The sequence below is a fragment of the Rhinolophus hipposideros genome (assembly GCF_964194185.1).
Source record: "Rhinolophus hipposideros genome assembly, chromosome: 4".
Classification (NCBI taxonomy): Eukaryota; Metazoa; Chordata; class Mammalia; order Chiroptera; family Rhinolophidae; genus Rhinolophus; species Rhinolophus hipposideros.
This window is the reverse complement of record NC_138050.1, coordinates 66,306,578-66,330,494: the sequence shown is the minus strand read 5'-3', so window position 1 is coordinate 66,330,494 and position 23,917 is coordinate 66,306,578. Positions and strand designations below refer to the sequence as shown.

Below are 23,917 nucleotides of genomic sequence, written 5' to 3'. Positions count from 1 at the left end.
CAGTACTGCACTCCATCAAGAAAATGAATGGGGAAGATAAAGACCGTTGAAGTTAGAGCTAGAGGTGACTGGAATGGTTCACCCAAATTCCTCAGTATACAAATCAGGAGCGCAAACAGAGTAAACGATTTGTCAGTCCAAGGTTAACAAGGGTGAAAGCCGAAATCTCCCACATCCTAGTGCAGTACTCTTTTCACTTCAATATCCTACCTTTAAAACAAATGACAGCTAAATAGGGTTCACCCCAGGTTAGGAGAACAAACGAAACATCCTTAGCTCTGTAAAATGGATCTACATTCATTCACTTAGTCTATCAGTCCATCAACAATATTTTTAGGCACTTCTGTCCAGACACTGTGAATCAAGTTCTATAACACAACATTGTTGTCTGTGAAGATGTGAAAGGGTACAGTGGCTGGAGAGAGGACAGTGGATTTAGGAACTCCAGGTACCATACTGTTGGGCTGTACGTTTGGGAAAGGATTACATAGGTGGAGAAGCACCTGGATCAGTCAATACTCAGGGGCCAGATTTGAATTTTATCCTGAAGTCCAAGGGAAGCCGTTGGAGGATTTTATGCAGGTGAGAGAAATCATCAAATTTAAAGCAATAAAGTCAGTTGCAGGAACATTCCAGAATTTAACCCAGTGTGTTATTAAAAAGATGAAGCTGTCAAATATTTGTGACTGATTCAATTTATATTCCCACTGAAAAACTAAAATCTCATGGTTTCTTTTAGTTCTTTTTTTTTATTATTATTATTCCCCTGGAATGGAATGTTGATATTGTACCTTTACATTAGGTTGGTGCAAAAGTAGCTGTAGTTTAAAAGGTTAAAAATAAATGCAAAAACTGCAATTACTTTTGCACCAACCTAAGATTTAATAGCACACTATGTATAGATAGCAAATAAACACTTGTTGAATTAAATTTAATTGAAAGGTTTTTTCTCATTCAAATATTAATTGATCTAGAAACACTTAGAGAAATTTTTCATTTAAAGAAATTTCACTGAACTATTTTGTGAGTTGAAAAATCCATTGGTAATGCAGATAATAACTTATTTTTTTCCTACTTTTGAAGTATGCCTTCTTAACTCTTTAGGAATGTTTAGGGAATAAAAAGAAAGAAAGGGTATTCTTATCATCCATGTGAAATAAAAGAACCAGAACCTTTTAAAAAAATCTACCAACATCTGTTAATGGACATGGTACAGAGATCCTCATTTGCATTGACGAGTGTCACAGTCTGGAGTTTTTACACTCAAGCCTGTGGGATGAGACCACGGATAACTCGGACATTTCTTCCTCTCTTTATGTTTTATCCAGTACACTCCTCCTTCGCCACATTCTTGGGTTCACATCCACTGCTGCAGCCTTTTTATCAATCTAAGTATCTCATCAGACTTGTCTTCACCACCAGTATTTCTCCTGACTTTTTCTGAATGCTACTCCATGACTTTTGATCATATTTCCCTAATTCAGAAACATACCTGTTTCACATTTGAACATTTCTGAAATCAAAATGACTCCTGCAATGGATACGTCCATTTACTCCAACAATTATTTTATTTTCCCAAATAACGGTTATTAAATCAATGGCACCCGTTGAAATTAACTACTTGAAACAGCGAGAACAGGAGACGTGGCTTCTATGATGGCCCCAGGGTGAAATCCGCTGTGTAGAGATCATGGTCAAGGGTGTGTGAGCAGTGGCTCCCTAAAACATGAACCTACCTTTGTCCGTCTGCCCCCACCCTCACCCATCCCTGGCAGATCTCACTCTGCTTTAATAGCTAAACAGGTCTGCAAACAGGAGATGGAGCACAAGGAGGAGACCGCCCTGTGATGGGAGGAAATTGCAACATGCCCATGACCCCGTCAGCATTTAAATCTCCATTTTGACAACACCAGGTCACCAAATGGACCCTTTTTTTGTTTCCTCTTTCCTTTTCAACTTATTGGGAAAATTTGAAAACCAATGAGATAATGTCAATGAAAATAGGTTGTAAACACTAAAATAATGCTTATCAAATGTTAACACGCAGGCTAAAGTCTTGGACATCTTGTTAAAAATGCAAATTCTGAATCAATAAGTCTGTGGTGGGGCCTGGAGTTCTGCATTTCTAACAAGCTTACAGGGGATGCAGTTGTTGCTGGTTGGGGACCACACTTTGAATAGCAAGACTCCAAGGCAGAATTTTCCAGATTTAGCACATAAAACACCAGACACCAAATGGAACACACTTATACTACAAAAAAAGTATTTATTGTTTGTCTGAAATTCAGATTCAACTGGTAGTCCTGTATTTTATCTGACTTTAAGCTTCTATGTATTTATGTATGTATTTATCTACTTTAAGCTTCTATGAACATGTAAGATATTCATTCCCCGTTCATTCAGGGACCATATTACAATTTGCCATTTTCTCTCTGTCTTCATGGATACCCTTGATGTTCTTTTTAATAGAGCTTTTCTCATGTTAAAAACAACAACAGCAACAGACCCAGGGAGGTCATACGGTTCAGTTGTAATATCATCCACTAAGAAGAGTTGGAGCACAGGCCAGTTTGAAGTGAGCTGACAATGAATTGCTGAGGCTTCACCCATGCGTGAAGCTCCCTTTTAAATTGGAACTACAACACAGCCTTCACAATTGCACGACAAACCTCTTTTGTCCACAGAAACCTCTGGTCACACATTGTGGCCATGGATGGATACTTTGACTCCGTGGTCAGTACTTGATTCAATTAGTGGAATGATCAGCTCAGGACGCTATAACAAAAGTACTATAGACTGGGCAGCTAAAACAGATATTTCTCAAAGTCTGGAGGCTGGAAGTCCAAGATCAGGGTGCTAGCAGCATTGGTTTCTGGGGAGAGTACTATTCCTGGCTTGTGGACAGACACTTTCTCACTGTGCCTTTATACGGTGGGGAGCTGAGGGTGGGAGTGCTCTAATCCGTTCTTTTCATAAAAGTGCACGAATCCCATCACAGGGGCTCCACCCTCACAAACTTATCTAAACCCAATGTCTTCCTAAAGGCCCCACCTCCAAATATCATCACATTAGGGGCTGGGGCTTCAACACATGGGTCGTGGAGGGACAAAAACATTCATTCCATAATAGTACAAAGAATCACATCCTACTTTATCAAAATAGCTGATCAAGTGTTTTCCTCCGAATTCACAGCAATGTTTATCACCCAAGAAAGGCAGCTTAGGATGCATCTTCAGAGACCAGCAAGAAAGTGAGTTTGCAAGTGTAACTTCCACTCCTCCCATTTCTCACTTAGCTAAGCAACTTTTTAGGATGAAACAGGAGAAAATTCAGGAACACTCTGACTCAACTCAGACAAATAGGAATTGAAAGGGAAGCTGGTAAGTAAGTGAGGAAAATCGATAATCATCTAGAAGGCCAAAGGGGAAAAAAATTAAAGAGTCATCGTGCAGGTTACAAATCTAGGCCTCCTAAGTTCCCAGGGTGAACCTGGAGACCTTGGAGAACATTTGCAGTCATCCGTCATCCCTGAGAAGGGCATTCTGGGCAGCCAGTGGCCGGAATGAGCTGTCTATACAAAAGCTCGAGAAGAATGATTAGATGGGAGGCAGGAAAGCATAGGCTCAGAAGGAAATAAAACTTGTATATGGTTAGCATATACAGGTTAGACCTTTGTCAGACATCAGCAGAAGAAAAAAATAAAGGCCTCGTGTTCATGTAGGCTCCTCCTTTTTGCTTCTATAGAGGCGGATTTTTGCTTTTTAAGGATGCAGCCATATCAAATTACAGCATATATATCTTCCTTGGAGATTGTTTCTTCTCTTCATGGGGATGCTTTTTCTAAGCTCATAGGAGTTGAAAAGGAAAGGGAAATATGGGAAATGGTGGAATGGGGCAGGAAGAATGCAAATGAAAGCCAATCTAAGGGGCAAGTCCCAATAGCACATGGATTTCAGGATAGAACATACATTATTTCAGAGTCTAAATATACATATTTCTTGAGTCAGTTATTTTCAGACTCCTTCTTCTCACCCATAAAATTGGCAAATCAACTTTCTACTTCTGTTCCTTTTAAGCCAGTGTTTAGCTGTCACTGTGTCCTTTCTTTAAAATGCCTGCAGGGAGGAGGTGATCCCGGTGCTGCATGAGGGACAAGGATTAATTGGATACGTTGGAAATAGCTTTGACAGGGAGCCTCTACTGTATTTTACGGCACCAGATCCTCAGAGAAATAACTGTGTTCCCAAGGAAATCCTACCTAAAGCCAGGAGGTAAATAGGGTAAATTGAAAGAAATAGGAAAAGTGAAAAAAAAAATAGAAAATAGATTAGTCACTCTCACCAGCCACTGAGTGGATTGACTAAGCAAAGAAAATAGCAAGTCATGACTGGATAAGTTTTGAGCAGTTGGAAGATGGACGAAATGATGCATGGTGATGAGAAATCTGTCAAAGATAGCGACTTGGCAGATTTGGCAGGACAATATTGTTTTAGTCTGATTGGGAAATATGTCCCAAAGCACTCTAGCTGCATTTTAAAGAATTGTAAAATATTCGGTGTATACCCAGCCAGGAAACCTGGGGAAGGTGGGAAATCTGTCTGGGAAGAGAACTGGCAACTGTCAAACCTGGCATTCCTGAACTCACACTTGCCTTCTGCGGCACACTTTGGAGGGAAGACCTTACGAAGAAGGCTGACTGTCCTGAGAAAGAAGAAGGATGCTTTCCATGCACCTCCTGCAAGTAGTGAAAAATGTGGCTACAAATAGGGGGAAAGAAGCATGCTGCTGTCGACAACTCAGAGCCCTGAAACCTGGCTCGTGGGTCTTCTTTCTTATCTGCACTGCAGTTTGCTGACTCCAGTTCTACCAAGAAAGGATGGGTTTGGGGAGCTCCTGCCAATGAGTAAAGAGGCCAAGTCGAAGAATTTAGCTTCTGCTCACTGCCGAAACCCATGAGCTGTGTGTTCTCCAAGAGTTCTCAAACCGTTTCCTGCCACACAGTCTCCAGCTGGAGGAAAGCCACAAGAAATCACTCCTCTGTACATGAATTTATGCTTTAAAACTCCAAATTCTGCTGTTGTCAGCCAGTCCTAAGAAACAAGTTTGGCATTTGCAGGAGCCGTGTTAACAACTTCATTTTCATAAGAATGCATTAGAATTGAATAATGTGTCGTATTTTTCCAGCATTTTCATATCCTTTCATTTAATATGGCAGCTTATGAAACAAATAAGGTGTTATTCATATAAATATTAAAATAATTCTATAAAGTGGCTAAGTGACTTGCCCACAATCACGCTGCTGGGTCCCAGAGCAATCTCAGGTGTCCTCAGTCAGTCTCTGTGCCTTTGACCTTATCTCAGTGTCACGTCTCTTTGAAATACCTAATACCACAGACAGCTCTAGTTTAAGAGTATTCAAGAATTTATAAATTCCCTTAAAGCATAAAATCACAGCATGCTTTGAGTAATTCCACTTTGTAGTGAGGAAAAATGGAAAGGGAAGAAAGCAATCTATATCAAGAACTTCAGAAAGGTTATACTTAAAACAGTTTTTTTTTTAATTGTGGTAAAACATACATAACAAAATTTACCATTTTCACCATTTTTAAGTGTAGTTCAGTGGTGTAAAATACATGCACTTATTGTACACTAGGACCACCATCCATCCATTTTTCATCTTCCTAAACGGAATCTCTGCACCCATTAAACACTAATTCCTCACTCTTCCCTCCCCGAGCCCCTGGCAACCAATATTCTACTTTCTGTCTTTATGAATTTGACGATTCCAGGTACTTCAGATAAGTGGAATTGTACAATATTTGTCCTTTTGTGACTGGCTTATTAGCACAATGTCTCTGTTTCAATGTCTCTGTCACAACCATGTTGTAGCATGTGTCAGAATGTCCTTCCTTTCAAGGCTGAATGTAGTACATATATATACCACATTTTGCTTATGTATTCATCTATTGATGGATACTAGAGTTGCTTCCACCTTTTGGCTGTTGTGAATAGCTGCTCAAGTACTTGCTTTCAATTCTTTTGTACTAAAAATTCCAGAAGTGGAACTGCTGGATTATATGGGAATTTTGTTTAACTTTTTCAGGAACTGCCATACTATTTTCCACAGTGCCTACACCATTTTACATTCCCTCCAGCAATACACAAGAGTTCCAATTTCCCCATGTTCCATCCGTCCGGAACCTATTGATGGCATCACCTTCAGTTAAGAATGCCTGCTGCGCTGGCCTAGTTACACATCACTCTTAGCAAGTCCCACAGACATTTCCCCCACCAGGGCCCTGATTTACAGCTGGGTTTGCTCTTGTGGGTCTTATTATAATCACAGGGTGCTCTTCATCAAGAAACCATCAAGGGAACTTTGAGGAACAAGATTTGTTACTTATAGGTCCTGAAGGGCACATGGTATACCTGAGAGCCACACAGTCCAGTCATAGTGAGAGAGATGGAGAGAGAGAGAACACACATGTGGCTGCCTTTGTTAGGGTCTGAGGGCGAGGTGCCCAGGGTTTCGAGGGCTAGTTTAAAGCATCCAAGCTTGAATTAGAGCATGGGAAGGGAGATGTATGGTTAGCAAGTGATCAGTTACTTCAGTTACCAAGGGCTTTCTGAAAGGGTTCCTTCATAAACGGGGCTGGCCCAGCTCCTTTTCTGATCGTTTCGCTAGCAACTGTGTCATACAACTGGCATTATGTTCCTTCAAGGTGGATGTCTTTTGAAGTGGATGCCTTGGCAGTGGAAAGCTGAACGACAGACATGTACACAACATTCCACATCCTCACCAACACTTGTAACTTTATGTTTTGGATTTTTTTTTTTTTGTTTTTCAATAACAACCATTGTAATGGATGTGACGTTTAAAAACTTATATTTTAAGAAAGCTTCTGAAAGAGGTTGTGGAAACCATCGGTTCACCATCCCTTATTTGAGATCTTTGGGATAATATGTGTCTCAGAATTCAAAATTGTTTATATTTTAGAAAATCGTCACAGAGCATAATTTTCTTTTTTTTTTTTAGATTTTAGAAAGTACTCCCAATGGAGTCTGTGACTGCAACTCACAATCAAATACTTTAAATGTCTGCAGCACAATGTATTAATAAATGAGGACTACAATTAACCTCATTTCAGTTTAGATCAAGTTTTGGAAACAAATGGATTGCAGAAAATAACTGGAGATTTTTGAATTTTGAAACTGCAGACAAGGAATTTTGGACCTGTTTTGGTATTACATCTACTTACATTAGTAAAACTCTTAAACGCACTGAAGGTGAATGAATAGGTAGCTTAGAATTAGAAATTGCTATAGAGACAGGTATCGAATGGAGCTCACTCGTGGCAATAAACAAGACTGAAACACTTTTGCAGTCTTTTTCCCAGTGTGCCTGGAGCAAAGGAAGTGTCAGACCCGGCCCCCGAAAATACACCCAAGCCAACACCTAAGGACCCCATTTCTCCCCATTCCTGACCACTTGGACTTTTGCCAACTCCATTGGGTACCACCAAGCTAACCTTCCTTATAAGTGCCTCATATCTCAGACTTTACCAGCTTTCAAATCCCGTTAAATCTTTACAGTTGTATGTCCCTTTCCCTCCCTGGGCAGCTACTTCCATCAGAACAACTACCAGCATTAACTTGATGATGAGAGATATGAATAAGTGAACATGTCTCTCCTCCCAGCAAGCACATTGAGAGATCAACAGGGTCTTTCTCAAAGCATCAGCTCAACTGAAAGGAGGGATTTGGAATAGTGGCAATGACAGGAACTGTGGCTGGCCAGTGAGAAACTTCTGTGGGGACAAGTCTTTGTTTCTCAGGTTTAATGTCTCTCAGGTGACAGAGGCTGTCAACTCGGTCAGAGAGGGTCCCAGCACAGAGACCGCCGCCATCCACAAGGTTGACTATATCTGTCCCCCTACATTCCCATGGGACTTTTCCACCCTAATCAGCCATGTTTCAATATGATCAAGAAAGCCTACATCAACAATATGAAATTAGATGTCTTAGTCTGTTCTGGCTGCCATAGCAAAATACCACAGACCGAGTAGCTTATAAACAACAGAAATTTATTTCTCACAGTTCTGGAGGCTGGAAGTTCAAGATCAGAATGTTCGGTTGAGAGCCCTCTTCTGAGTCACAGACTTCTCATTGTGTCATCACGTGGTCAAAGGGGCAAAACAAGCTCTCTGGAGTCTCTTTTATAAGGACACTAATCCCAATCATGAGGGCTCCACCCTCAAGACCTAATCATTTCCCAAAGGCCCTATCTCATAATACCATCACCTTGAGCATTAGTTTTTCAACATATGAATATGGAAGGAACACAAAGATTCAGACCATAGCAGATGTGAAAAAAAATTCTGCACAACTGCCAAAGATTTAGTTCTTATACATGCTCTTGCAAAAGAAAAAGTAACCAAAATGGGGAAGCTATGCCTGACTCTTCATGAATGCCACCCACCTTCCACATCACAGCTTGAAGCACTGACAAATGACACCCCTGTTTGTCCTCATTTCTGGGTTCTCCCTGCCCCAGATAAATGGGGATCCATCCTCAGAACCTGAGCTATCTGTTGCAAGATTCTCCTTCTTTCCCGTGTCTCCCAGAATTGTGAGGGTGTAAAAATAGAATGATGTGATGCTGAAGAGCTGGTGCAAAATCTAATAAAGGGAAGAATAGTATGAGCTCAAAATGACATCCATTCTTGCAGGATATGATTGTTATGGAAAGAGATCAAACATGAGAGGTAACAAGTAATTGGTCTCATGGGTCCTGGTGCTGACCTGGGCTTCCATAGATCCTTCAGGGTATTCTTTGGACATCCACAGATTTGGCCTCAGGATATACTCTGGAGTGACAAATGGCCATTTTCTTTTTCAGCTGTGATTTTTGGTTGAAGTTTCCACATTGTGTCTAAAGTTACCTTTGAATACATCGAAAGGAGAAAAGGTTCTTGAGGACACGGGTGCATTGTTCCTTGTTTTTATTGTAAGTGGCTGAGCGTCAATAGGCACAGTTAGAGGCTGGGTGTATTTGGCAGCCTCTTATTGTTCCTCGATACTCACACTCCCAGGGGGAGCATTCCCAATGTAAGCTATCGCAGTCAGCTCCTGATAAATGAGTCTCTGCAAGCCATGCAGCACACACACTATCTGAAAGAAACAAAGCTCTCCTCTGACTCAGCACAGGTCCAGCTGCAGGAATCATTGTCCTAAATGTCGAGAGCCAACACCAGAACCAACGGTCACCTTTCAGCTCCTGTCAACTCCAGTGCCAGCAAAGGGTGCCCTGCACTTGCTGCCATTTATTCCAACAGGCTTTAATAATTAGGTAGAGCTCATGGAGCCCAGTGCATACGATGGAATGTCAGTAATGGTCAATCTAATGTCACAGTTTAGAAATTGTATCAGGAAGACAATCTCAGACTCTAACAAGAATTTATGAGTATCCCAGATATACTAGCATAGAGGTTCTGCTTCCCTGAAAAAAAATACAGCTATAATAGTTCCGTATCTTTTTTCAAATTTTAATTAGGACTTTTTTTTAGGGCAGTAAGTACTGTGAAGCTTTATGGAAAAGAATTTGCAATGCACCCATGTGTTTTATTATTCATTATGTAGTGAACATTGTGAGGTCAATTTTGTTCAAGATATGGATGAAGACATAGAGCTTATTTGGGGGACATCCGATTTAAAATGAGTAAGCTAATTCATACACAAATACATCATGCATAAGACTTCACTACCTGAAAAAATGGCATAAATATAAGTTTCTCTGTGTGTTTCTATTTCTTCTTTTGGAGACTGATGGGTAGAGCCTTTGGTTTCTGTAACTTGGAAAATTACCTGCAGGAAGGGGAAGAATTTTAAGCATAAGTAAGTATATTGTACAAGAACATGTAAACCAGAAGGACAAAATAGGAGAAAGGGAGTTTTTTTTTAGGCTTTCAAGCAACAGTAGTAGAGGCATAAAAGAATGATAATAATAGCAATTAGGCAGGGCTGTACCAGTCTACTGTGCTGGATGTCTTGAATCCCTTGATATCCACTTTTCATCCTTCCACCTTGGTCTGTGCCCTAAAGGAGAACCTCTACCAACGGCATCACCTGGGTCCCCTTGCTTGCTGGTTTCCACTTGGGCTCAGCCAATGGGAGGTAGTAGCCAGAGGTCAGAAGGAGGGACTACAGAGGTCAGGGTATCCTTCTCTCAGCTCCCTCCCTAATGATGGGCTTTGGTTTGGCAGTTGCTGTGTCATTTGGCCCCTGTCTGTGATTTTTCCACCCTATGCTGGTTTCCTTTAACCTTACCCACACCTTTGTAAATAGTCTCTTCTTTAAACTCTCTTTATTACCCCTGTTTCTTACCAGGACACTGACAAATATAGAACCTTTGTAGAAATTAGAAAAAAAATGCACCCAGATGGATACATGAGGTTCATTATACTATTATCTCTCCTTTGGTATATGTTGAAATTTTCTAAAACAGAAGGATTCCAATAAAAGAAAAGAAAAAGGTGTCTCTTTTGGTGAATGGTACCCTGCAGGTGCATGGCTCTCTGGGCACAAAATTCAGGCTGGATTCCATCCCCGACTCATTCCTTCAGCAGGTAACTTTATGCAGTGCACAAAATGCCCTGCCGAACGTGGCAGCCCTACAAAAGGATGGGCAAAAGGATGGGCAGATCCCGAACAGCTGGAAGATATCTTAAGGAGAAAGTGAGGATTGACCTGGGCCTTCAAGGGACTTAAATGAGAAAGTGTAATGTAGGCAATCATAAAATGTATACAGGGAATAGATTCCATAAGGCAAGAGAGGTCCATTGAAGGGAGTGTTGCAGCATAAGAAAGTAAACATTAGATGGATATGGGCTTTGATTGCAGAGGTATAAAGTGTGAATCGTAGCTTATGATTGACCAGGCAGTATGGTGCAGTATTTGAGCACATGGCTCTGAAGTTAGACTGGCCATGCTTTACTCATAGTTCCGCCATCTATTAGCTCTGTGAATTTACACAATTACTTTTCCTCAGTAAGTCTCAGTTTTCCACTTTACAAAATGGGGATAAAAATAGTACTACCTCATAGATTTGCTGGGAAACTGAATTGTAAAATGTATGTAAAGTACTTGGCAGAGTGCCTGGCTTTAGTAAGTCCTCGATGGACATTAGCTACTCTTTTATGAAGATTAATCAGACAGCAAGTGCAGAATGCACTAGAAAGCAAAGACAGAATTGGGAAGTCAGGTTGAGGCTGCTGTAGCTGTCTGTACTCCAAAGAGGGACACATGAAATAGGAGAGAAGAAGCAGATGGGGGAAGTTTTGTGAGAAGAAGAGTAGGAGGACAAAAACTGACAGGTCATGAGAGTAAGCAGTCAGAGAGGGCTCCAAGCACTTTTCTGAGATCATTAGTCTCCCCTGGTATAAATGCACCTAGACAATTTAAGCAGTTGATGTGGAGTGACTGACAATTTTGACATTTTAGTACAAGTAAAAGAAATAGTACAAATTTGCCATTTTAGTACAACTAAGAAAATTAGATTATTTAGAATTAGAACCGTTAGATTTTACCCAATATTGAATTAGACCCAAGATTTTATTACAAAATAAAAACCCTAATGGACACCTCAAATATTCCAGTAATCCCTGGTGACTCCTCAAATTTTCCAAAGATGTTTGTTTTATATCCACAAGTTTCTTCTGATTAAAATCTGAGGTCCGGCTCCTCAGGGGAGAAAGAGCATCCTCGTAGGAGAGAATGCTCTAAGATCATATTGAATCTACAAGTTCAGTTCTTACTAGCAAAGTTAACAGGCGAGCTGAGGAAGGTATCAAGTCCTTCACTCAAATATCTAACACTTGGGATGGAGAGAGAAATAGTTCATTACATCAAATTCTGTAAGTCCCCATTTGTGCATTCATTTGTAGGCAAGCCTACCTCAGAATTCAGTGCCATTTCAAAAACTAGTCTGAGGCCACTGTAGCCATCTCTCCTCCGAGAAAATTTATTTCATACTTTTACTTTGGCCTTTTTTCCAGGAACTGAGCCCAGTTTTTGCCAACTTTTTGGCTCACTGTTAGAAACAGTATGGCAGAATCCGAGGTCCCTCCTGCCTCACCCTCATCTGTTCTCTCCCTCTGTGCCCTTCAGGTACTTGCCTGAAATTATGAATGATGGACTCACCAACCAGATCAACAACCCTGAGGTGGATGTGGACATCACTCGGCCCGACACTTTCATCAGGCAGCAGATCATGGCTCTCCGTGTAATGACCAACAAACTAAAAAATGCATACAATGGCAATGATGTCAACTTTCAGGACACAAGTAAGAACATCCTAACAGTACTAGTCACCTCTAGAATGAAAAACGGTTGTGGAAGATTATACATCATTTCTCTTCAAGAGCAATGTGCACCTTTTAGCTTGTATCATTCTTGCCCAATCTGCAAAACTGTTTATAGTCCTTTGGACAGAGAGCTCTGATCCACAAAACTTAGGATACTACTAAAATCATAACTGGCCTTAAGAAACCATTTCAGTGGATTGTCTTCAGCCATACCAAAACTAAAATTGAGTTTCATCAGCCAGTTGATTCGTTCTTGATAAAGCAACAAAGTAATGTTTTCACTTCCTCATTTCCCCAACAGCATTCATGTCTCTGCCCCAAACTTCTGCCCTCTCCCATCACCGCCAACCACCAAAAGAAGAATGTTCTAAAGATTGCTCAGACAAGGCTGAGCTGGAATCCCTGTTCTATCAACCATGAACTGGGGTCTTTAACAAATTATTGCTTGAGTCTCAGGTTCTTCTTCTATAGAATGGGAAGCAAACTTACCTAAAAGGTTATTGGGAAGTTCATTGGAAGCCATATTTAAAGGAGCAAAGATAATATCTCAGGTGCCATGAATTCAACTGTACTTGTTCTCTCTCTATCCATTCATACACATACAGGGACTACTGACTTTGTAGCTAAAATATTGAGAGAAATAGTAAAATGTTAATGCATTAGTATACTTGACTATTTTATTAAATATCACAAAAGCATCAGAAGTGATTTGAAAGGCTACTAAGTGAATACTGACATGAAACTATTATATTTGAGTTTTGCCTAAATGGTTTCAAGGTGCATATTAAGGCAAGTTTTTTGTTTGTTTGTTTGTTTGTTTGTTTGTTCGTTGTTTTTGTTTTCTTTTAAGTAAGTACTCTTGCAGAGAGAGTTCTCAGGAAAAGATTTCTTGAACATAAGATCTGCAGTTGCCAGCGATTCTGTAATTTGGTCACTGAAGCAAAAGATGATGCTTATGTGCTTGAATTAATGAGACAGAAAGAAGTTACAGATGGAAGACATTAAGCCCTCTAAGTGTTAGCCATCTTCCTACTGAGTCGTCCCCTGCAGAAAATTTTTAGTGCTTTATTCCATTTTAAATAACTCAAAAATTAATTTTCTAAATGCAGAATAATTGCCAACCCAATAGACTTTATTGTTATAACATTTCCCAGAGTCATCCCATTATTTCTCTTTCTCTTTACTAAGCCTCTCCTTTTCTCTTCAGAAGAGAACATTACACAAGGTTTTTACCATTTCTGCTTTTCCCTTGCTCATTTCCTAGCCTTGCTCATTGCAATTTATCCATTAGGTCTTCGCTAGCTAACAAAATGCTTTATTATCTGGATTAAGTTATTCAAGATACATAAGAATTAGTTGATGTTGGCCTTGTTTCTCTACTCTCTTACCTAACAAGGTTATATACATGTCAATCTGCCATGTTTAAGGAATATCCTTGAAAAGAGATTTTGCTTCATTTCCCCTCAAAAGAAAATGAAAATCAGCAATCTCTAAGAGCATCCCGTAAGTCTAACCCAAGCACCAAATTTGACCCTTTATTTTAGGATAGTGTCTGCCATACATACCATTATCATATCTTCCCGCCATCATCACCTATATTGCTTTTGACATTTTAAAAAAATCACCCTTTAAATACTTTCATTTGTGATTCGTTTTCAGAACGAGATGGGGCCATTAGTTTTCTCAGCTGGAATCTCTTTTCATTATTTGCTTATCATATTTTTAATATTCTAAATCACTTTAATAATATCTTTGTAAAGGTTATATTACTCCTTGTTCATAATACTAATATTTAGAACAAAATCCCCTTAGCAATTCTGATATCTGTGAATTTAATTAATGGGCATTTTACCCCCTTGTGAAGGCCACTAAAGCTAAATCAGAGAAAATGTTAAGAACCTGGTGTAGTGTATTCAAGTGATTTTGTCTGATATTTAGATGGCCCGTTACAAAAAATTTCTCATTCAGGAGACATTAGAAGAGACCCTGCATTTTCTTGGCTTTATTTAAGTAGCATCAAGTAACCAAGATGGTACCAGTCTTTCACGAGCAGTTTCACAAATATATCACCATTTCAGGCCAGCAGGAAGGAATTTGGGGCTATTAGATGGAATCACTGAGCAAGTGGGGGAAATAGCAAATGTCATGACCAGGTTTTCAGTTTCCTGAGTCCTCCCAGCAACCTTATCTCATTTATACCCCATAACAATTATGCAAAAGGATGGGATTATTCTCATTTTACAGAAGAAGAACCAGAGCCTTGGCCTATGGTAACTGGCTTGCCCTAGTTTACTTAAATAAAATATGGCAAGTTAAACTCTAGGTTGCCTTTGTGGTAGGAACCATATTTTTTCCATCAGGCATCACTACAAGCACTGGGTTTGGTGTCCTCACACATTTTCTCGGGTTATCTTCACACATACTCTGCAAGGTAAATGTTATTGTCCTTATGTGGAGATGATGACACCCACAGAAGCCGAGTAAGCTGCCCAAGGCGCATTTATTCAACAAGTATTTACTGAGCATCTGCTGTATGCCAGGGACTGCTAAAGGCAGTAGGAATCAGAATTGAACAGTTACACAAAGCCTCTGCCTTCAACAAGTTTACATTCTCTTGGAGGGGACTAACAGGAAACGAGAAAACCAGTAAATAACACAATTGCACACAGCTAGCAATTGATGGAGCCTGTTCTGGGACCCAGGTCTGAGACACAGGGTTCATGAAACAAAAAGAAACCAAGCATTGGGACTAGAGCAGACCTAAGGGACATATTGGGCCAGCAGGGAATGTTACCCAACTCAAAGGGTTCATTTGCCTGCAGGCATCAAAGCCAAAGGAGACCCAAACAAAAGTTTGCAGCAAAGAAACTAGAGGTTTGCTTAAGGAAATGGCAATAAGCCCAGAGACACAGGGGAGCTATTGCTCTTAAGAACAAATCACAAGACACCATGGGTTTAGGGGGTCGGGATTGTGTTAGGAGCTGATCGGTCAGAGGTGAGGTAAGGGTAATGAACCATTTCTTCAGGTCTTGAGGACAGTTCTGAGGTCTCTTCTGGAGTCCCTCTGTCCAGTCTCATGAAAAGTACCCAGGGGGTCATTCCACTTTAGGGCTCAGGAGCTGGAACCTAACTCAGGTCAAGGTGTTATCTTTGTCCTGCCAGAAGTCCAGACCCTGTGACCAATAGTCAGGTACGGGCTACTGTCTTCTGCACCTCGGGGGTTGCTGATTATCTAGGGGAAAAGCTAGGTCTCTGAGAGACATAGAAAGAGAGAGATACGATTTCTAGAGCTAGGATTTAAAACTAAATTTAATCAAAGTCATAAGGACCCTTTGTTTCAGGAAGACACTGCACTAAGACCACATACTCTGTGGGCATTGGTGTCCAGCAAGAAATGGCAAACTTTTTTTGTAACAGGTTAGATATTAAATATGTTCAGCTTAGAAGGCCGTATGTGAACACAGAATTAGACAATGTATAAGTGAACGGGTGTCACTGCATTCCATTATAATTTTATATATCAATACTGAGGTTTACATTTCATATACATACTTTTTACAGGTCACAAAAACATTGTTTTTTATTTGATGCTTTTTAAAACACTTGAAAATATAAAAGCCATTCTTGGGTCTTGGGCCATACAAAAACAAACAGCAGACCAAATTGGCCTACAAGTCACAGTCAGTCAATGCTGGTTTAAGGGAGAGGCTGTGTGAGAAGAAGTCCATCGTTGCTCTTAAGAAGGGAATAGAGTAATAATAATATGTGCCTTTCACAGCTGTGTGCTGTGCTCCTCTGACTGCCCACTTGCCCACTTGCAGTGTTTGTTTTCCTCTTATTACTTTACTATTACTCCTCCTTACTCCAAAAATCCTTTCAAAATCCTTTATAAAAGCATGATAACTGCTAAGAACAATGCCTCTCAGGTACAAAAAGAGCAAAGAATGGAATTTCTTAAAGTAATTTAAATATTAGCCAGAATAAGAAATACTTTCAAATGCCAGCGTGGTAATTATGGCTTCTCCTTAGATCTGAGATTCACATGTTCCTTAGTTGGGTAATGCTGGATATCAACTAATACTGTTTCAGACATCTATTTTGATACAGTCCTCCCACCTATCACAAACCTGCCTATTAAAAGCAAACCCATCAGGGTGGGATGGGCAATCCTTCGATGGAGAGATGTCCCCTTCCGCCACCATGCCCAAATCTGTTGCACGCCTCCAGTCTTTCCAGGTTGTGATCTAACTTTCTTTGTCAATCTGTCCACACCAGGTGATGAATCTAGTGGCTCAGGGAGTGGCAGTGGGTGCATGGATGACGTGTGTCCCACGGAGTTTGAGTTTGTCACCACAGAGGCCCCTGCAGTTGATCCCGACCGGAGAGAAGTAGACTCTTCTGCTGCCCAGCTCGGCTACTCCCTGCTCTCAGCATCTCTCGTCTGTATTGTCCTGGTACTGCAGAGACTGTGCAGATAATCCTGGGTTTTTGGTCAGATGAAACTGCATTTTAGCTATCTGAACAGCCAACACACTTCTTTTCTTACACTCTTGGACAATGGACCATGCCACAAAAACTTACTGTTTTCTATGAGAAGAGAGCAGTACTGCACTCTGCCTCCCTTTTTGTTTTCCCAAAGAGTACCGGGTGCCAGACTGGACTGCTTCCCCTTTCCTTCACTATCTGTGAAGACCTTGTTTATTCTAGACAATTCTTACTCAAATCTTTCGTACCAGGAGACTTTCTTACCTTCATTTGCTTTTATGCTGCAGAAGTAAAGGAATCTCACGTTGTGAGTATTTTGTTGTTTTTGTTTTGTTTTGTTTTGTTTTATCCCATTGAAACAACAAAAACATAGGAATAAAATAAAATTCTTTGTAAAATCAGGCCAAGCCCCAAGACAACTGCATTTTCAATGGAAAAGCAAACAAGAGAGGAAAATAAAAGAGCTTTAACGCTATAAGTTCAGCATTGTCAGGCAGCTCCCAGTGTAAGCTTTACTGTGACTAATTGGGTTTACAAAATGCTATGGGGAGAAAGTTGAAAGTTTTTTAATGTAGTGAAAATACACTGTTGTCTTGGAGCAATCATCTTGCACTCTAAACACACTATACCAAACTGATTCAGAGGTACAGATACTAACTTCAGAATTCTATCTTTAACATGAGAGCAAAAAATTGCTACAACTCAGCTCCTCTCTCTTACCCGGCCCAATTTCAATTGCAGTAATGGCACCGTTGTTCTCATTAATTTTCTTACTGTTTGTCCACTGTATCCAATTGGCACAGATTTTCCCCTCCATCTTCATTTACTAGTGGACACCCCCACCAACTCATCCTCAAGGGTCTGAATTGAAAATAATTTTCAACAATACAATGACTTTGCTTTAGCCACAGGTTGGACATTAATTCGATGTTTCTGCCTCTGTGCTCGTTACACTCCCAAAAGAAGAGTTATTTTAATGAACTATTAAGCAACTCAATTCATAAATGAGTTTACATTTTTAAATATTTGCTTTGTGTCAATTGGTTTCTGCATCACAAGGGCATTCTCTTACAAAATAACTCACAACAATGAAAGTCAAGACAAAAAATTATATATATAGTATTGACATGGAGATTTCTTTCACTTTTTTAGTCTTAGTATGATCATCTATTTTTATATCTATATATATATATAAATCACAGATTTTAACTTCTTAATTCTAAGCTCAGGGTTGACACACCTTTGTAACGAAAATGTTTTGTCAACCAGCTCTTCTTGTTTTGTGCTGCTCAGAGAAGGGATTCCTCAGTGATCTATGAGCACCAACAATCAAGAAAGCGAACTTTTTACGTATCTAACTGTCCATTTATTAAAAGTTTGCCAGGGCACACCCTTTTTGCATGAGCGTGCTTTGTCCTGGGTGCTCCAGACTATACCAAGCTCACGGGGAAAGCCATGGGTGTGCAGGACTTCACTGGTAATGGAAACTGAATGCGTAATAAAATGTGTTATTCATGCAAAACCATTGCTTTCATGTACAACGCCTTCAGCCTAGGGTTCCTGCTTGGCACTTGGAAATACGTCCTAATGCAAAAGGCCAATTTAGAGCCACAGACTAAATGATCTACCAAGTGTGCCAAAGACAGGTCCTATGCTCCCCCTGACAAAGAGAAGCAAAATAAACCAAACTGGGGCTTTATGAATACAGTTGGCTATCCATGTGTTTCCTGGTTTTTATGATGCATTGGGAAAAGCAATGTTTTGAGACACCATAGTATACCAGTCACATTTTAATTAACCCATTGACAGTAATGACACGTAAATGGTATTTTTCAATGTGCATTCTCATCAAAATTATAATTAGTTATTGATTTAGTCATCACATTTAAGTAGAACATATGCGGCACAATAGTATTAAGTATAATTGAGCACTTTTACGAAACTGAAAGTATGTAGAAACATCTATTGCTATTTTATGCCTAATGAAATATGAAATGTAGGATTCTGAGAGACTTTGTGGCATCTTTTCATTTAACTCTTTATGAAATTAACACTTAACCTAATTCAGCATCACATCCTTCTAGAAGACCATCCATTTCACTGCCAAACATCAGCTTCCTGTCACCAATTACACATAAAACATCTCTATGAAGGACCGATCATTTATGTTGCTCATTTCGTTGTATGTTCAGAAATCAGTATTGTCTTTCTCCAATAATTAACGTGTAATACAAATTAAATCAACCTCGATTTTCCAGAATAGTTGAGTAATAACTTGTTTTTATGGTTTTAAATTCCAAGTCTTTCATTTGAAAAATGTTTCTGCCTTGTCTTTTATGAAATAGATCAAAATGTTTTGTTTCCCCTGTGCTTTCACCCCCAAAGGGTTTTGTGCATGTATATGAATACACATTATATTAATGAAAGTGAACTCATATTCTGTACACACTAAACACACTGATAATAGATAAATGCCTGCTGCATTTGTTTCAACACCTTCATTATCAATGGTACTCATATTAATGAGATATCGTGATCCACATGAGCCAGGCAGAGAGCTGAAATGACTATCAGTTAATGATGCCACAATATTAGTCACCTGCATGGATGTGGTCAAAATAATATTCAAATTGTACTTTTTGTTTTTAAATCATCACCTTAGTGTGTCATGATTTTCAGAGTAATTTAACATGAGAATTTTTTTTCCCCCTATGGGAATTAGTTTAATCTAGTTACCCGATTTCAGTAAGTATTTTGGAATCTCACCCCACCCCACCCATGGCCAAATCAATTTCTCTCATTTCAGCATTGTGATAGCGGAAGCAACAATGCTCCATTATTTTTCATGCTCTACCCTCATTTGCTTTAATGTCCCCTAAATTCTGTAATGACATCATAACCTCTATTATGAGTAGAGGGGAATGGGCTCACTGAAATCGACACTAGAAATTGTCGGGTGACGCTCATAACTGCAAACACTTAGCTTATTGAAGTGCCTCTATTTACATGTTTAGTTATAATATGTATTTTTCTAACAGAAATACACGTCTGTAATTGGTGTATATTATACTTGGTCTGTGTTATAACAAAACCTAAACAGAGGCTAACGTCTTTAGCAGAGAAGAATGAATTCCAAATTCATGAATTAGAGCTCTGCTTACAGTTCTGTATTGAAGGACAGCCATGACTACCTTCTGTCATTTCAATGAAGGTCAAGTCGGTACTTTGATTATAGCCATCGTATAACGACCTTAGCAATAGCAATCTGACTCCCTTACAGTGACTTACCCGAATGAGTATCTATTACCTGCTTTACTTGTAAGGGATAGAAAATACTACTTTGTCTACACTGAAAAACACTATTGTTCATTGACAAGCAGTAGTAATTATAAAAATAACATTCTATAATTCAAACACACTGAAAATATTATTGGATGCAGAACCTGGCTATTTAATTTATATTCCCTGCTGTAGACATTAGCCTACTTTAATTCTTTAGCCATTACGTACATGTTTTGGCTACACACTGAACACCAACTAAAGTCCCCAAGGAGGAATAAAAACTTAGTAAATTCCTGAGTTGTGATTCTTTTGTTACTTCTCTTTGCGAGGCTAATTATCAGGTGGTTCGATTCAAGGTGGGAGGGTTAGCAAATGCAAGTTTTTACTTACCCAAAACTTGCAGAAATTGAAACTCATTTTCATTTATTTACAGTCACTAACAGACCTGACTTTAACTTAAAAAAAAATAATAAAATAAAAAAGGCAGTTTAGCTTAGCCAGCAAAAGAGTAAAGGAGACCATATCGTATAAATTTGCAGTGTGTTCCTCCTTGGTGGAGACATTAGACTGTGTTTAGTTTTAGGCCAACTTAACAAATGGAGTATTGATTTGTATGCATTTTGGAGCCTTGCTATATCATGGTTTGCTACAGCAAGGGGACTCAGCTCAGCGTGGACCCAACCTCATTCAAAGCTGAACAGTTACTGGAATCTGTGACCTGGCCTTACAATGAGGTACTTCCATGAAAAGAAACCTAAAGATGGCCTAATTATGAGGTCTCTGTGTGCATATGCGTAGTATATATGCAGGACAAGTGTGTGCACCAATCAAACCTAAAATTTTATGTGACTGTCAAATGAATATTATTTGGGTTAAGATTTTTTATTTCTGATTTGGATAGAAAATTGCTATTAATCTTGTATTAAAATAGTTTTTAAAAATCTACCAGTGCCCTTTCTGCATTTTCTTAATTATTGTCATTGTCTACATTTCAGACATTTCGATTTTTATTTTTTCGTTTGAGACCTTTTTAGAAGATGTAATATTTAAAAAGAAGAGAAAAAGTACCACAGATTAAATCAGTACCACTCACCTAAGTACACTTGGCATTTGAAATCATGAACTTTGAAAACTTAAGAATATTTAGAGCTTTCCAAGCATGTATGGAAGATACTATCTCTCTCTTCTTTGGTATTGGTTTCTTCTCTAAGATAAAATGTCAATACTTTATAAATGAGTTCAGAAAAATAATATGGGAAAGAACTAACAATTCCCAAATTCAGTGAATTGAATTCATTTTTGTATTTCTGAAAGTTTCTATGCTCTCAGGAATGCTAAATATTGTATAACATGCTAAAGATTTATTTAACAAATATTTATTAAACTCCTGTTCTGTGCTAAACCTGCTCTAGTTGCTAATCACTAGTTGTCAAAACAACCAGTTAGAAACTATTCATTCTTTACTAAAGTTAACTATTGTTATTACAAATACATTGCTTTTTTCAAGAATGGTCTCTTAAATAAAGGAACCCATATAAAGATATCAAAAATGCAACATTTAACTGTAAGCAATATTATAATTTAGTTCACATTTTGACTATGTCAGTTTCTATGGAGAAAAGTGATTTCTGCAAAACAATTAAGGAACTTTTGGATACTTTTATCTACAAAGCCAGAATATAACAAATTCTTTTTGGAAATAAAGTGAAAGCAATTTCATGGAAAGGAAAAACATCCAAATGGTTTAGGGGAAAAAAAAAATAATTAAAACCACAGACACTTTTTTCAGGCAACAACAATATTTATTTTCACTTGCTCTTTGAATAAATTGACTGAGATATAATCAAAACATACACACAAATATAAAAGGTAACCTTGATTTTTAAAATATGAACTTGTAAAGTACTGGAAATTAGACATGGAGTGTTCTTTCTTGAGAGCTAAAAGAAAATGTAGCCACAAGTTTGTCTATTCAAATAGACATTCTCAATCCATTTAGCACACATACATTTCCATTCCATAGACACATTTATCTGCTGATATAAAGACATGGGCAAACATATTTTGTTGGCTCATAAATGGGGCATATAACAAAGCCAGGAGGAATTAGACGGTGCCTTTGTCGCCTGCTTAAGGAGCTCATACCTTCGCACACATTAAAATATAAAGCAGAGCAAGAAAATAGACATTTACCCTGTGAGAGCTCAAATTTAGAGAGAAACAGAAAGAAGACTAACAAACTGAATTTGAGGCAAACTGAAGAATATTTACCATGCTTTTCAATAAAACAAGTGTCTGTGGATTTTTAAATAAAATATAAAAAGATTTTTAAAAGTTGACCTGGGCAATAATAGTCATTCATTCTTTCAAGATATGTAATGAGCAATTGATTATGTGCCAAACCCAGTTCTGGGTGCCACAGCAAGACATGAGATTTCTGCTCTCAGACAGCTTATATTCTAGTAGAGGAGAGACAGACAACACAAAGTAGTAAATGATAAACAAGTTGATTTCAGAAAGTGGAAGGTGCTATGAAGGAACTGAAACAGGAAATGAGATGGTGACTCAGGAGGAGACTGTCGTTTTGATCAGTGATCCAGGAGAGCCTCTCCAGTGATAACCAAGCTGTGGTCTAATGACAGCAGGGAGACAACCATGTACTCACCTGGGGACAGAGAGTTTAAGGCAGATAAAGAAGCAAATGCAAAGATCTCAGCTCAGGAATAATCTTCATGTACTCCGGCATGGCTGGGGACTAGTAAGTGAGCTGTCAGTGGTGGGAGATGGTTGGAGAGCTAAATGGTGACAGCCATGTTAAGTTTAATGGTGAAGCCAAAACCCTGAAAGGACTCATCCTTATACAGCACCCCGATGGTACACTAACTAACATTTTAAAGCATGTGTTAGCAAGGAATTATGCTAATATCTTTATGTACTTCATCTTTATAGGGTCTCTATGATGTAGGAATAATAATGTCCATTTTTAAGCACAGTGGGATTAATTAACTTGCCCAGTCACACAGGCTAGGCTGTGATATGAACTGAGATCTGTAACAACTAAGCAGAAAAGTGGCAGTATCTAAAGATAATTTGGGGTTTTTATTACAAATTCAATCGAATTACCCAAGGATGTTCTTAGAATTGTCAACAAGTACATGAACAGGAATCCACTGATGTTTACTTGCACAGAGGGTATGTATTAAAATTATATTCCAAGCCATAGTACCATTTCGTTGCTTTCTGTTTAAGTTGTTTTGTTGTTGTTGTTTTGTTGTCGTTTTTTCAAAATTAAAATCCTAAGAAAATAAATTACCAATTCTGGGTCCTTTCATAGTTTTGATCTTAAAACCACTATAAATCAAAGTTTGATGCCTAGGGGAGGAACATATGTATCAAATCTGCTTTCCCCCTGTTGGCATATTTGACTTAAACATCATATTCACAGACAGAAAATCATCCACAGTACTAAACCCAACTCTCAGTGCTCTTCCCATACATGAGCCTCGTTTATAATTCATTTATTCAGGTAGTCAAGTGGACCCAAAATATAAATCAAAAGAATACAACAATTAGTCAATTCAAGCAGACAACCAGTTTGGCTGTTTTGTTGACTAAATTGACTGTTACAACATTTTGCAAAGGCTATGACCTTATCACTAAAGATCCAACCAAATCGAAGTCCCAGTGATGGCTTTCTCAGTTAAAATTTAGACCAAAGTATGAGGTACCCTTCTGCCTTTCTTCTTCCTGGAGTTAAAACTCCTTTTATTGTTGTATTCCATCTCATG

The 23,917-nt window shown here is 38.8% G+C and overlaps 1 protein-coding gene across 2 annotated transcripts in view; it reads left to right on the top strand.

Annotated features, from left to right (window-relative positions):
- Window positions 1-20,580, top strand: part of GPC6 (glypican 6) — a 1,046,737-nt gene extending 1,026,157 nt beyond the window's left edge. For both annotated transcript variants that reach the window (XM_081045970.1, XM_081045969.1), the window contains 2 exons: window positions 12,166-12,341; window positions 16,638-20,580. In XM_081045970.1, the coding sequence (XP_080902096.1) occupies window positions 12,166-12,341; window positions 16,638-16,840 (379 nt within the window). In that variant the 3' untranslated portion in view covers window positions 16,841-20,580. The remainder of the gene's footprint in view (window positions 1-12,165; window positions 12,342-16,637) is intronic.
- The last annotated feature ends 3,337 nt before the right edge of the window (window positions 20,581-23,917 follow it).